The 15967-nt window shown below is 43.4% G+C and overlaps 1 protein-coding gene across 9 annotated transcripts in view; it reads right to left on the bottom strand.

Annotated features, from left to right (window-relative positions):
• Window positions 1-15658, bottom strand: part of RGS6 (regulator of G protein signaling 6) — a 289988-nt gene extending 274330 nt beyond the window's left edge. For 4 of the 9 annotated variants that reach the window (XR_013228423.1, XR_013228424.1, XM_077322672.1 and 1 more), the window contains exons 1-2: window positions 15182-15657; window positions 4860-4959 (exon numbers count right to left, since the gene is read on the bottom strand). Coding sequence is in view for 4 of the 9 variants with exons in the window: in XM_077322672.1 (XP_077178787.1) it covers window positions 4860-4934 (75 nt within the window). In the remaining 5 variants the exon portion in view is untranslated. Of the gene's footprint in view, window positions 1-4859; window positions 4960-15181 lie in introns of those variants that run through there. The other 5 variants (XR_013228421.1, XR_013228422.1, XM_077322670.1 and 2 more) reach the window with 3 other exon arrangements.
• Between the last annotated feature and the right edge of the window lie 309 nt (window positions 15659-15967).

Here is a 15967-nt window from a genome sequence, read left to right as displayed (position 1 = left end):
TGCATTTTACAATTCTAGCCATCGTGACCTTGTCACTGTGACCTTGTGGGAGTTCGTGCTTCAGTCATTGGTGCATCCATGGGAGTACACCAACCACATAAGAGGTTAGTTTCAGGAGTTAATCAGCCACAGCAATGTTTAGAAATTTAGCAGAATACAAAATCAGAGGAGGCTAGTTAATCCTCAAGGGTATTTTCTGACTCAAGGATCCAGAAATTGAACTGTCATATTTGTCAATTAAAGCATATTCCTATACACACACATTGTTCTGACAATAATCACAGATTGACAGGGTTATCATGTCCATGGGATCAAAAATAGAGACACTTTTGATATTTCATTTGTCATGGAGATGGTTCACATAGGCACCCAGCAGGTGACACTGCTAAGTACTTGATCAAGTTAGGAACTTGGAAGAGGTGGATAAGTAACGGGAGAGGAGCAGGCATGATGACCAAGAGAGCAGTGCTTGGACAAGCCACCTGTTGTTTTCCTTCTAGTCTGAACTAGAGATGCATGGACAACTGCCAGTTCAGCTCACATCCTGTTCACCTACCACAAACAAAGACCTTATTTGTTTGTCAATCTGTTTTTCGATCTGTTTGTAAGTGTTCGTGTTTCGTTCTATTTCTTGCTAACTAGGTAAAACAATGCAACTGACTTTTTGCACATGCATTTTCTCACGGAGTCCAATTGTTCTTCTACCTCCCATCTTTGCTGCATAAGTGTGCTGCCAAGCAGGTAAGTTTTAAGCAGATAATCAAAGCCACTCATTAAACCACTCACAAATCATATAGTCATCAACTAATGCTGTGTTTTGATAAAACCGTACCCTTTCATGTTCATCTATATGATGCTTAGCGGAGGTAAAGGTCACCAATCAGCGTGAACTGGCAGTCTGTTTACACATGCATGAAGTGGAGAAAACCCTAGGCAAACTAGTCCTGCAGGTGTTCACAGCTGTTCGGCACAAACTGAACAGACCAAGTTCAGGCTCACATCTGATTGTCACCTTCAAATATGGTAAGTTCAATAGCTGAATGTGTTCTCAGAGAATTTTGTAACATCCCTTTACCTTTCCGCCAATCTCCAAATCACCCGAGTAGTTAAGCACGGTATAACTTGTGCTACCAGGAGCTTGAAGCTAATATGAAAATGCCCCATACATCTGTTTTTCCAGGCATTGAATGCATTGATTGAATTCATTATCATATTCTGTATATACATAAACAACATTTGTGCCAGACAGTGGTAGTCTAGTGAAACTCAGCAGTTTCTGCAGGATACAGCTAAACAAGGATTGTTGATTATTGATGTGGCTACTTGGGAGAAGCAGAAAGTACCACTCCACTGATGAATGGAAGTACAACAATTCAAACCCGACTACACTGTTGAAACCTAGTACTTCTACTGTTCTTCTACTGTTTTCTTTTATCCATTATTATAAGACACTGCAGAATTAGTTTTAGTAAGTTGTATAAAACAAATGGTGAGTTCTTTGCAAAGCTGTTTGTGCTAAACTACGTTTCTTGTATATTTCTGTAAACTGATTGCTAAATCCTTTTAACAGGCTGACTGCCTAGCTTGTTTAACAAAATTTGAGTTTGGTGGCATCTTTAAGACCAACAAAAGTCCTTTCTGCATGCAAAGCTTAATTTTGATTATCACTTAATTGAACTCAGTATCTCTTTAATTCACATCCAGTTTGCATCCTGTACCTGCACTCTGCACATATCTTCTTTCTTGGATTTTTGTCCTGCAAATCGCAGAGAATACCTTTACATACCAATGAGAAAAACTGGATTGCCGAGATTTTTCCTTTTTGATTTTTTTTTTTGTGTGTGCCACTATGTGAGGTACCTGTCAGGAGGAAAAAGGGAGTCGGGAGCAGCTATAGAGAAGAAAGGCTCGCCTTTAGTTCTAACATTAACACTGAACTCTGATTCTCTCAAGACTTAAGGGAGGCTTATATTTTTACCATTACCATTTCAAAAGGCACCCCCTGCCTGCAACTGACCAATGAGAACAGACAGCCTTGGGAACCAAGAAAGGGGGGAAACCAGAGCAATAGGACTTTTAAAAGAAACAGACAGAGAGCAATAGGAAATGAACTGAGCCCTGAATAGAGCTAAAGCCATGCAGGAACAAAACGAAAGCCCAACTTGCAAAATGAAAGTGAGTTAGCATGCAGAGGAGAGAAATACACCCAAAGGGAAAGCAGGATAAAAGGGAAGGGAAAGATTAATGCATCCAGGCTGAAAGTTCAATTCTGGGTATAAGCTTTGGTATGAAACTTATTCAATTATTACAAATGGATGTAGATGTAAGGAAATGTTAATTAGAGTCATATTTTATAAGTAACAGTGATAAGTATAGCTAAGATTGGATTAAAGACCTGTGAGTAGCAGCAAATTAGCATACAAATAATGAAAGAGTTAATGATAGATGAGAGAATTAAGTCTGAGTTTTGAGGGTATATGTGAGAACTGAGTGACTTAACATGTGCAGTGAGATAGGAACCTGGTATCTCTGTTAAACCCTGGGGGTTCCATTGTCTGGAGTGTTGTAATAAGTAATCTCCCATTCCAGTCCCTTTCTGAAACTCCTCTGCAATAAATGGCTATTTTGAGGTCCCCTGGAAGGTTGAAATGCTTTCCTACAGTGTCCTCAGTTTTGTGATCCTTGATGTCAGATTTCTGTCCTTGTATCCTTTGGCGTAGGATTTCACCTGTTTACCTGATGTAGAGTACTGTTGCTATTTAATAGCATATACAATATTAGAAGATGAGCAAGTGAATAAGCCTGAGATGGTATAATAGATGTTGTTAGATCCAGTGATTGTCTGTGGCAGCAAAGTTGGCATCTGGTTTATTGCAAGTTCTGGTACTAATGCCCATGTTCAAATTGGATGCTGTATTATTGTGGCCAAGGTGTTTGAGATTGGAGGCTGTCTGTGTGAAATAAAAAGTTTGTTCCTAGTTCATGTGAAAGAGAACAGTGATTGTCCAGTAAAGGTTAGCTTTTTCTGACGCACATGAGAATACACTCTGAGTACAGAGCTTAATGATAGCGAAGAGTGGTGACTTTAGGGACATAACATTGGAATTGGTCTCCAAAAAGGATATAATTTATACATATTGGTTGGAGCCATAAGTTACAGTCCCCACTCAACCATTCAGCTACACATTATAGAGAGTGCTATATAGTGCATTATTATAATTTTGACCACTGAAGAAGACCAGGAAGGGTCAAAACGCATTTGGTCCTATGTGTTGTTAGTTCGGTATAGTTTTTAAGATATTTTTATTCTGTTTTTAACTGTGCACTATAATAAATAATTAACAAGTTTTACATTATTTTTATTGTTCAGCTCAACTTTTGAGTTCCTACCTGTTAAGGTTGGGTTTTGTTCCTTTTTTGGTTTAGCACAGTAAAGGTTTTATGTCACTGAGACTACTGGTGGGATTCTGTTACAGTCTCTTTCGGACAGTCTCTTTCGGACAGGTGACCTCTGGATACCATTTTAGCTTTCTCTTTCTGATTTCATTAGGTAGATACTTTAGTTCCAAAAAGGTTTGTAGTATATCCCTCAGGTGAGAATCCCACTAGGCTTCTTGTATAAGGTGCTGTCTATGTGTCCAATACCTATATATACTGTAGCATCCAGAAAATGTATTTCTTGCATAGATTGGTTCATTGTCAGGTTGATGGTGGGGTGAAAGTCATTGTATGCCTGGTGGGATATGTCCAGGGCTTTTTTACCATGTGTCCAGATAATAAAGATATCATCAGTGTATCACAAGTAAAATACAAGTATGAGTAGGTAGGAATTTAGGAAGTATTGGTCCAAGCTGGCCATGTGGGCCTATGTGTGTGCCCATGGCTTGACCACTGATCTAAAGAAACAAGTTGTCACCAAATTTGAACTGGTTATGAGTGAGAACAAAATGGTACAGTTTGGTGGCAAAGTTAGTTGTGGAGTTGTCAGAAATAATATTTCTTATGGTTTGTAATCCATCTTTGTTTGGGATGTTGGTATACAGAGATTCTACATCCACGGTGACTAAAATAGTATCCTCTGGAAGGATGCTCAAAGACTATATTTTCCTTACTCCATCTATGGTTTCACACAGATAATGTTGATGGAATAGGGTCTTTCTCTCCAGATACTCCAAAGGTGATCATTGCCTATACTTGAGACAGTGGGGTGTCCTAGTTGCTGACTTTGTGCATTTTGAGTAGAAGATAAAAGATACATGGTTAAGGTTCCTGTGGTGCATCTGAAAGGATTTGCTCCTCAATGTGCAGGGGTAATTCTTCCATAAGTTAATTTAGTTCTTTTGTATTCCTGTGTGAGAGCTGAGTTTGTAAATTATTTGTTGGTCTTAAAAGTGTAAAATACAAAAATTATTTGTAAAAAGCAGTATTTGTTGGTCTTAAAAGTGCCACTAAACTCAAACTTGGTTCTCTTTCTTCAGACCAACTTGACTACCCACCTGAATCAATTTATATAAGTCACAGTACAGTGCTTTAAGTCAATCTGATCCAAATGATGTTAATAACATACTTTGGTTGTGTATGTGATTTCTCAGTAGTACACCAACCAAACCAGAATATTTGTTACGTAACTCTTACAAAAATAAATCTGATTCAGCCTATTTTACCAATAGTGAATTATTTCTTGTTTCCTTTGAAATTGTAAATGCAGTAATTTCAAACACAAAGACAAACAATGAGAAATTGCCAAGTTTTGAATATAAAATAACAGAAAGCCCAGAAACCTATTTAAAAAACAAAATTGTTTGGAAAGATTCTTTTTCATTTAGCTAAGAAGTTATAAATAAGCCCAAATGTCTTACCTTTCGGTAAACAATCATGTTTGGGGAGCTCTCCTCTTGATCAGCAGTTTCCATGTCACTGGATCCTTGGGCCATGATCAGCAGGTATCTTCTCAGCCAACTGCGAAGGCAAAAGCAGAATAAGAGACTTGTGACTGGGATAAATAGCAAATTAGGAAGCCCTAGGCAGATCCTGATTCATGCTGAGCAAGCAAGAGTTGTCATGTCTTTACAAAGGACTCCAGTTCAAGAAGAAGAAGAAGAGTTGGTTCTTATAAGCCACCTTTCTCTACCCAAAGGAGTATCAAAGTGGCTTCCAATCACCTTCCCTTTCCTCTCCCCACAACAGACAACCTGGGAGGTAGGTGAGGCTGAGAGAGCCCTGATATTACCGCTTAGCCAGAATAGCTTTATCAATGCTGTGGCGAGCCCAAGGTCACCCAACTTGCTGCATGTGGGAGAGCGAGGAATCAAACCCAGCTCGCCGACTAATGCAAAGGATACCTGGTCCTTGGACATCTTTTACCAGAGACTCAGGTTCCTCCTGTGTCACTGTATACCATGCAGTCCGCTCACCTGGACAACAGAAGCAATAATGGTGGTGTACATGGGAAGAAGTCAGCAAGATGCCTGGCAGCACAGCAACTTCCTTTCTCAAGCTGTTTCTGAAGATGATGTACCAGTTTATGTGTCATCTGCTGATGTATCAGAGAAGCTGCTGCTGCAATATCTGCTGTACAAACCCACATCTATGGCCCTTGTAGTCAGTTCCCTTACTATATAAGCAACCTAATACCATGAGATGGCTGTACTCCTAGACACCTTTCTCTACTGGATAGCTTCTCTGACTTGCTCAAAAGGCACTGAGCCTTTGCTGGACAAGATTAAGCCAATGAGTTAGATGCAAAGAACTGCAGGTATGACTCACAGAATAGAACTTTATTATCTCTGTTCTCTTTTGCCAGCCCATAGTGCCCCCCTGAATGCTGCCCCTGGGATTCAGGGACCTCAAGGAAAAGTATTATGGGAAGAACCAATTAGCAAAAAGCCCCCTTTCAAAATCATGATAGTTGTCCTCATGATACCCCATTTGGCCAGGTTCTCTCAGGGTTCTTTTGGGACTGTATAGATAGGGGAAACAGAAAAAAGTGACTAGCCAATATTCATTTGACTGGTTCCTAGATATTATTTCTATTGAAAGATTCAGGAGGTTCTTCTTTTCCAGACGTTCAAAACATAACAGTCCAATTCAACTCTATCATGACTGCATAGCTAATTAAAACTGAAGAAAGAGAAGAAAGAGAACTTTCTCCATTACTTTTGCTAATAGGCAAGACATTAAAGCATCAGACCATGGACAAATAAAGTCAATATTGGCAGAGTCTAAAGAGTTTCAATGTCATCTAGCAAGAAGATTCAAGGAATGAAATTAATTTTGTGTCTTTCATTACAGGACCACTAATAAGCTCCTGTACTTCAAGCATGTAACATAAAGTTCTTTTTAAGGCAATATTAATACCCAACAAGTACAGAATACATCACAGTTAATGCTCATTGATTTCAGAGATTTAATAAATGGAGCTCTAAAAAAACAAGAGATCAACATAGCAGAAGGAACATCTAACAGCCCTATCATTACAAACATTTGGATAGCCATACCTATTTGCTTAGTCCCCCATGGAAAAAAAAGCAGCTACCAGGGAGAACTAGTGTGTGCCTGGGGAAAGTGAACCCTCCCTCTACCCTCCTTCCAGAACTTCTCACCTGCCTTTAAAAATACACTCAGATCACGGTACTCAAAACTCTTGTGTCTACTGTTTTGGTCCTTAATTGACCAGTTGGGATAAAATGAAGATCAGGATTAATATTCCACTGAAAGTAATGCAGCATAGAATGACAACCATATTTGGATGTGCATCTCCATACATGTTCAGTTGTGAAAACATACTAGAGTTGGACTGGGGCATCAGCCTTGCCAAGAAACATGAACAGGCAATGAAACTAACCGTGTGGCACAAGTACATGGAAATGCACATGCACACACATGCAAAGATGCACACTGAAGCTACATCAGATAATGGTACAATGATTGTTGTTGTTAGGTGCGAAGTCATGTCTGACGCATCGTGACCCCATGGACAATGATCCTCCAGGCCTTCCTGTCCTCTACCATTCCTCGAAGTCCATTTAAGTTTGCACCAACTGCTTCAGTGACTCCATCCAGCCACCTCATTCTCTGTCGTCCCCTTCTTCATTTGCCCTCAATCTCTCCCAGCATTAGGCTCTTCTCCAGGAGTCCTTCAGTCTCATAAGGTGGCCAAAGTATTTCAGTTTCATCTTCAGGATCTGGCCTTCTAAGGAGCAGTCAGGGCTGATCTCCTCTAGAACTGACCGGTTTGTTCGCCTTCTGGTCTAAGGGACTCGCAAGAGTCTTCTCCAGCACCAGAGTTCAAAAGCTTCAATTCTTTGACGCTCTGCCTTCCTTATGGTCTAACTTTCACAGCCATACATTGCAACTGGGAATACCATAGCCTTGACTAAACGCACTTTTGTTGGCAGAGTTGGCACAATGATTATGGACATGAAAAATACACGAAAGCGTAGAAAGTCAAGGGGCAGGAGGTTATTAACATTGCCTTGGACTTCATTATATTTGAGCCATCTCTAAAATGTGAACACTATTAAGCATATGGTTCAAGATTTTTCAACACTTTTCAAATTAAGGCAAAATTATTTACATGATCAACAGTGGCAGAAAGCAATTATTCTGTGGGAAACATCATAGGTATTTATTGCTGTTTCGTTCTTGACAATAGTTGGGAAATGCTCACACTTTTACATGTTATTGATATTCTGGTTGGGATTTGTCACTGAGTGGAGATTTAAACCCAATCTTCACCTGACACTAATCAGTACTCCATGCAGGTTCCCAATAGTTAGCTGGTTGTCATGGACAAATAGGTATCTATCGTGACCCAGCAAAAGCAATATGTTGACTGAAACATACAGGCTCTCCCTGCAGGATCATAGTTAGTACATGTAGGATGATATTACAGGTGCATACCTGGCAAAGAGTTCTCAGAACTGGACCAGGCACCCCACAAGAATGAACAAATGACCAGTACTGACAGTACAGAGTACTGGTTTGTTAAGTATGGAGATGAATCCAATGTGTATACAACCCTTTCTTTTTTTCCATTTGGGTCTGGGCCACGCTGTTTATTTAAGCTAGCAGCCTTTTGGGGTAAAAAGAATAATGTAGCTAGAAACCTGAGTAGAATTCTTATTGGGTTCAAAGGGAGTGCCTCCACCCTGTTGTGTGTCTACATCTGACCCATCAGAGAGCTAGGCTTCTACATGTTCACTTCAGTACAGCTTGACCCACTCTTTGCACACCTGAAATTTAAAAAATTCCTTCCACTGAACTAAGGGGTAAAGCTTTTGTAGGTAAAATGAACACAAGATTATCTGCTTTCAGAAGGAATCACTGGATTGACGTGATACAGCAGGACTGTGTATTTCTTAAAAGAGCTTTTAAAAAATAAAGCTCTGTGCACCACTGTGACACTATTGCTTTACCAATAATCAATTCTGTGTGAAACCTTTGGCTTATCTTGCATCTTATTTCTTAATCCCCCATTTATGACATCAAATTTTGTTGCCAGGGTGATGTTTACGCAGATCACTATGACTTTAGATGGAAAGAGAAATGGTTAGCATTTATGCATTAAAAAATAAAAAGCAACAATCTGCACACATCGTAGATCTGTGCCATCCAGGCAAAATCATTTTCCAAAATGAAGACTGATAATCATTACAATTTAACGTTCTGTAGCTATGCTTATCCTTAGAGGAAAACAGAAGCATTTGATTTAAAAGGCACACACCTATCTTCAAAACCTCACTGAGATTTTTCATCAGGCACTTTTCACTAGAAAGCAGGGCTTGAGCACTGGCTCATGTGGTGATTCGGGCGTTTTCGCAGGTGCTTCTGTTCAAATAATGCCACGGCATTGTGAATATTAGCTGCCTTACAGCCTACCTACATGATCAGTTTATAGCCCAACAAATGCACCATTGCTTATTTGTTGTGTGAGATCATCCAGACATCTTCCCTCCAGGGAGCACTGCTGTTTCCAAGAGAATGCATTTTGCCAGCACTCAGACAGCAGGATGTGTTCGTTGCTAGCTTTAAAGAAAGGTCCTAACAAGGCCATTGCCATTTCAAACAGGAAGCAAGACAAAAACTGAACCCAGAATTAAAAATAGGTTCAAAATATTTAAAAAAAACATATAGTGCATTCAATCCAAATGAAAAACCCCACCGTCACTTTGGACCTGAACTGAACCTTAAATGCAATAACCAGCTTAAAAAATAAAAGTGATTCAATCATCAGAATGATTCTTTCAGGATGGTGATGGGAAAGACAGGCAAAAGAGTATTTTTCAGGAGACCCATGGAAAAGGGAGAAGGGCAGTAACAAGTGCCTGGGAATCCCTAATAATGAGATCACACAAGTTGCAATGTTGTATTGACAACTAGGGAATGAAGAGGGAATGAACATTTAGGGGTAGTCAAACTGTGGCCCTCCAGATGTCCATGGACTACAATTCTCAGGAGCCCCTGCCAGCGAAAGCTGGCAGGGGCTCCTGGGAATTGTAGTCCATGGACATCTGGAGGGCCGCAGTCTGAATACCCCTATGGTTCTGGGGTGGGGTGAAGAAAGGGAGTGTGAGGCAACGGCAGAAAATGTTCTAGACTCCCAGAATCACTGCCTGAGTCCAGCACCTTATCTTGCTCGATTACAGAGCCAGAAAGTAAATCTCTGAGCACTAATTCAAACTTAACAGTACTTCAGAGTACTTCCATTTACATATCATATTAATGGAGGATGTTATCTACTGAAGGTCTTTTTTAAAACCCAGCAGACCATCATCACATATTGTGGTTCTATATTAATTGCACTTGAAGAAGTACTTCCTTTAGTTAATCTTTGCCCTTCCTTGTCTCCAACTTCAGGAGTCCTTAAGAGTTCTAAGAGCAAACTTGACATTTGTTAACTGTTTTTTTCTAGACTACACTGCCTTATTTTTCCACTCTGTTTACTTAAACCCTCTGACACCTCAGCTTCCTTTCTGTACCTTTATCATTTCTATTGGTTTTAAATGTGAACCATCTATGGCCATGCCAGAGACATGCCATAAAGTGCCACCGTGTTTGCTGTTCTTTGCTCATAGATTAAACAAAAACTACTCTGAAATGAGCTAAAAGGGTGTTTTTCGGTTTCAGATGCATAATATGTAGAAAGATAGACCCTGCACTTTAAGTGGGGTTGCTATGATTGCCAAATTTTCGGAGGGTGTGATATCAGTGGCATATTTAAAATATAATGCCTTAAAGTTCAATTATCATAAAAGTTACATTACAACAGTAAGTTCACTTAATCTTATTGTGCTCAACCTCCATGAGATTTGATAAAGCATAACAGAACATTGCCCTGCCCCCATGAGCCTTCAATCTAAAACTTAAGAGAAGGAAAAAAGCAAAGGGAGGTGGGGCTAAACAGGCCAAATTCGCAAGTTCCTTCCACAGACAGGGTCATACACTTATTTATTTATTACATTTATATACCACCCTCCCCTGCTCATGAAGAAGTATTTGTCTAAAGGAGCAAGCCAGGCTGTACCACTTCAGACAGCCGATAAGCAATCCCATTTTAGAATGTTCCTTTATTTCAATAAGAAAAGAATTGTGTCCCAAAGGCTTCACAGGAAAGTTAAGTTCTGAGGAGAAATTTGAAGGAAATTAGACATACGGCAGGATATTCTGGGAGGCAGCTCCAGGGGGTTAAAATTATAGAGCCATTTAAGGTGCAAGATACCTTCAGAAACTAAGGCAAGAAGGTGTTGAAAGTAATGGTAATGCTTTGTTGGAATAGATTTGTTGGAGAGATAAGGCAGAGATGGAGCAGACTTATCTTCTGTTGCCCCAGAGGGTCGGATCAGAACCAGATGGGTTGAAATTAATCCCAAAGAATTTTCGGCTAAACATCTGGAAGAAGTTCCCGACAATTAGGGCAGTTGGGAGGTGGTGGGATCTTGGAAGTTTTTAAGCAGAGGCTAGATGGCCACCTGACAGAAATGCTGATTCTGTGAAGTTAGGCATATTGTAAGTGAGATTGTGTCCATGTTTGCTTCTTGTGGCCCTTTCTTGCATGCCCAGGGAAATGCTGATCGCCACTTTGGGGTCAGGAGGCAAATTTCCTCCAGACCAGACTGGCCAGGGATTCTGGTGTTTTTGTGTGTGGGGGGGGGAGATCATCTGGGCATAGAACTGGGAGTCACTGTGGGTGGACAGGTTGTTGGGGATTTCCTGCATTCTATAGGGCAGTGGTCCCCAACCTTTCTGAGGCTGGGGACCGGCAGGGCATCGGACCGTGCCCGCTCATCGGGCCACGCCCGCAGGCCGCGCCCCCGCGGGCTGCACCCGCACATCAGGCCACGCCCGCAGGCCGCGCCTGCGCATTGGGCCGCACCCGCGGGCCGCGCCCGCACGGGCCATGCCCGCGCATCAAGCCGCGCGGCCCAGCCCTGATTCCCTCTCCCCGCCCTCCCGCAGTAAGAAGCTTCCCGGGCCGCAAGCTTGCGGCCTGGGAAGTTTTTTACTGCGGGGTGGCGGGGAGAGGGAGCCGCGGCCCGGCACCGGGCCGCGGCCCGCAGGTTGGGGACCACTGCTGTAGGGGGCTGGATTAGATTAATCTGGAGGTTCCTTCCAACTCTATGATTCTAGGGGGAGACCAAAGACTATGAGGACTATGAAAGCAAGGGCCAGAAGTTGGTATTAGGATCTGACAGTGGTCAAAAGAACAATGAAAGAAGTGAATGATGTTAATGTCATCACACTGGACAGAGCAAATGAGGCCAAGGGCATGAAAATGGAAGACTAGAACAGAGTTGTCTAGAGCAGTGGTTCCCAACCTGCGGGCTGCGGCCCGGTGCCGGGCCGCGAAGGCCATGGCGCCGGGCCGCGGCTCCCTCTCCCCGCCCCCCCACAGTAAAAAAACTTCCCAGGGCGCAAGCTTGCGGCCCGGGAAGCTTCTTACTGCGGGAGGGCGGGGAGAGGGAAGCAGGGCCGGCCTAGCCCGTATGGAATATGAACCAGTTTTCATTAAGGAGGCAGAGAAATTGCCTGGTTCTGCAACATTGTGAAATTATAGGCACAGAGCAAGAAGGCATTCAGGCAGTCTGTAGTGGGGCATCAGAACTAGAGTTGCCAGTGAGGAGCAATAGAGCCGGTCTATATCAGCGATATGTCACAGTGAGCAGAGAAGAGAGAGCTCCTGCTCTCCCCCAGGGATATTCACGCTCACAAGAACACAAACTGAGATTAAAAAGAGACAGGAAGCAAACCGGGGCTGAGGTAAGGGGATTAGTGGAAGACTGGGGGAAATGAATCAAGAATTAAGTACGAGGAATGATGAAAACCAGAAGAAAGGCATTTCCAGCATGAATTGATATTGTGGCCAATGTAGGTTTCACATTCACATCACTAAAATTATAATAGCATTAGCTACTTAGACATCATGCTTGAAAACACCCTTTTGGATCAAGACTTTAGTTCCATGGGTTGAATAAGTGAAACCAGCAAGGGACTTCTCCAGACTTGGCTAAGACTTCCAGATGCTGTGTGAGTCACGTCTTTTCAGGCAACCGTCTCTAGTGGAGTGTAGTCTGTAAAAAGGGGCTCATGTATCCTCCACTCAACAACAGCATTATCTCTCCCCCACCCATTATATAGGAACCGGACGCCATGGTAATACACTGGAACTGGGAACTGTAGACATAGGGTCTAAAAAAGCCATTATTTCTTTATTTTAAAAATAACTCCCTCCCAGTAATTGTTTCTCAGACAAAACAGTGTGCTTTTGGACAACGCTGTGTAGATAGAATGGCACCCTAACACTGAACAAATTTACTCATTCTACAAGTTTCAACTGAACCTATTTCCATGCAATAATGCTTTGCACTGCAGCTTAAATGTTCCAGTTCATACATTTTTCTGTTGTCTGTTTTTTCTCTAATGGAATTAAGGCAATGTAGGAAAGATGCTGATGCTGAAACCTTAGGTTTTCTTGGAAACAGCTCCCAATGAAACCAGTGAGATGAAAGTTGAGCCTGTACAGCTTGTGATCCACCAAACACAAATCCTATGGACTATTTAACACCCACCTGACTTTGGCAGTCTTAGACAAGCAGAAAAACTTATTAAACCCTTGGTGTGCTACCGTGCAGCACTGTTGAGCTGTATTACCTTTAAGGGTCATGAGACCAACAGGCTTGTAAATGTGTTGAGGATATAGAGCTGTCAACAGTAATTCCTCTGACATTTTTGTTTCATCTCTTGTCCAAGGCTCTCAGGGTTGTATCCTTCCAGTCACCCTATACCCTAACCACTATACCAGTGTTTTTTTTTTCCTCCTGGGATTCTTTGTTGCCAAAAAATCAAACCCCCTTCAAACAAGCAAATAAGCTCCTGAAACTTTACTGCCCTTTCCCTTTCACAATCTACTTTAGACTCACGAGCCCAAGATGTTTCTCAGGTCAGGGATCACAGGCTGCTCCAACTGTTCTCATTCCCATGGCCTTGGTCTGCAGGTTTCAATATGCCAATAAAGGCTTTGACCAGGGTTTCAGAGAGCTATTAGACACTATTAGCATGTCTGCATAACTGGATTCCAGCTCTGTGAGAATGTTGATCTGATGGGAGAGAGAAGCTAACTGTGTTTTTCTAAGGACTCTGTGATGCACAACAGGACATATGGAAAGCTGATGACTAGAGATAAACATGGGCCTCCTTCAGCCGGTCCCAGGTTCCTTCCCTCCTTTTTTCCCACTGCTGTAGTCAATGGGTAGGCATGACAAATGATAGCTGGGATAGGAGTGGGGTAGTTAGTTAAGTTCAGTCATTAGCAAATTTTAAAAGTCTTAAATTTAATCTTTATGTATTTTAACTGTGTTATAAACTGCTGAGCCTACTATGGGAGAGAGGCGGTATATAAATATAATAATAATAATAATAAACAACAGATGTGTCTGAAGGCTTTCTCCTCCCTTCTGCAAGTCCACCTCATCTTATAGACAGCATTAGAGTGAATGTTTTCTCATATCCAAGCATCTGAATTGGTTTTATTTGCAAGCATAGCTAAACACCATGTAACAAATGTTTCCTACCAGTTCAATGCACAACCCCATTACGTCAAAATGTCTGGATCTACGCATAGGCTTTTCTGTTTTTGAAGGAGTGTGCATAATGCAGCTGAAAACTGGCTAGCCTCTGAAACTGGCTTTCTTGGGGACACTTGTGAAAACCCCCTCACAATGCAAAACCAACCCTGTTTACTTGGAAGAGGACGGAATACCGTGGAGTAGGCATGTTCAGAAAAGCAAATCCAAAGCCAACTGGCTTAACCCCACAGCCTTTCTTTTCCCCTGGGTTAGCTTCTGGCAGACCCCTGAGCCTTGCACCGCTTGAACCCCAAATGAGATGAAATCGGCACAGCTCCCAAGGACTTTGGGTTCACTGCACTGTGACTCCATTATCCTAACAGTTTAAAGGAAACCCAGTTATTTTTTATAGGGAAAACTTGCAGTCCTACGCTTGCAGGGGAGATGGCCGGGTTTTTAGTTTCACATATGACAGCAGAAAGCGCTTTGCCTCCCAGCTGGGTTTATTACGGTTATTACTACAATAATGAGTATTTGCTGCATTTGAAGAGCCCGCAATATTGCCGGGAAACTCCAGCTCGCCCCCCTCCCAGCTTCATTCATTGAGAAACGCAAACTGTCGCAGCAACAAGCTAGGACCGCGACACCTCAGCCAGCAGCGTCCCTCTTTCTGTCCCCAACTGGTTGCTTAGACATTGTTCCCGGCACCCGGCTTTGTGCAGAAAACCGAGATCGTCCTCCATCCCCGAGGAAGAAGCCGGCGAGCGCTCAGGCGACCAAACTCGACCATGCGAGCCCCCCCCCCCCCCCGGGCTCTGCTCCGTAGTAGAACGCAGCGGGGAGGAAGCGTTTCCACGACGCCAGCCATCGAGTCAATTTCTTTGGCACCTTGTTTATTCAGAACAGGAGGCTCCAGATCGACGCTGGAAATGGGAGGGGGCGCGAAGAATGCGCGCTATTTATTTCACGCTACCCTCGCCAAACAAAACACCGAGCGTGCTTACACCGAGCCTTGGGTTTAGGGGGCAGGAATCCGGCAAGGCTCCCCCTCCTCCTCCTCCCCTCCCCACAAACCTTGGGAAAGGGAGGGGAAACTGCCCACAGGCAGCTGCAATTACCTTAGCAACCAAGGATCCGCTCCGGTCCCTTTCTGCGTTTAAATGTCTCCTCCGTGGCAAGGCACGGGCTGCTTCATGGTAAAACCGGGCGGGGGTGGGGGGCGGGAGGGGGATCCAGAGACTGGCCGCTTCCCGGGGGCTTCCTCTGGCTCTCCTCTCTTGCAGGGTTCCCGGGTCTTTTCAGCGCGCCTCCCGTCGGCGAGGGAGACGGAGAGATATCCGGGGGTGCCGTCAGAAAAGATGGACCCAGAAGCACCGCAGCCGGGGAGCCCAGATCAACATGCTCTATGGCTCACTTCTGCCTCCGGTCTCTGCGCTGCCGCCCAACGCCTTCGCCTACACCCTTCGCCGCCTCAGGACGCCCGAGAGAAGGGCGGGGAGGGGGGGACAGCGGCGAGGAGCCACAGCGACAGGGGGGCTGAGAGCGGGCGGAGAAGAGCCGCGCAGGGTCCGAGTCCGAGATTTTGTCCCTAGCGAGCCAGCTCGTTGCAGGAATAGCAGCAGCTCCCACTGCAGGTCGCGGGAAGAATTGCAGCCCCAGTCCCGCTACCTGAGGAGAGACCATCTCTGCACCCGCCCTCAGCGCGTCAGAGAGCTCAGAGCATGCTCCACCCTGATTTCCCCATGGAGAGGAGATTAGTTAAATTAGTTAGTTTAGGCTCTAGGCGTGTTATTTGAGTTTCTAACCTCCAGGTGGGGCCTAGAGCTCTCTGTAAATTACAGTTGATCTCCAGACTATGGTATAGTACAATGAGGGATGCCAGTATTTGGGTCACGACTTATCTT

This window comes from Paroedura picta, chromosome 2, assembly GCF_049243985.1.
Source record: "Paroedura picta isolate Pp20150507F chromosome 2, Ppicta_v3.0, whole genome shotgun sequence".
NCBI lineage: Eukaryota > Metazoa > Chordata > Lepidosauria > Squamata > Gekkonidae > Paroedura > Paroedura picta.
Note: the sequence above shows the minus strand (reverse complement) of the source record. Positions and strands in the feature narration are given on the sequence as shown.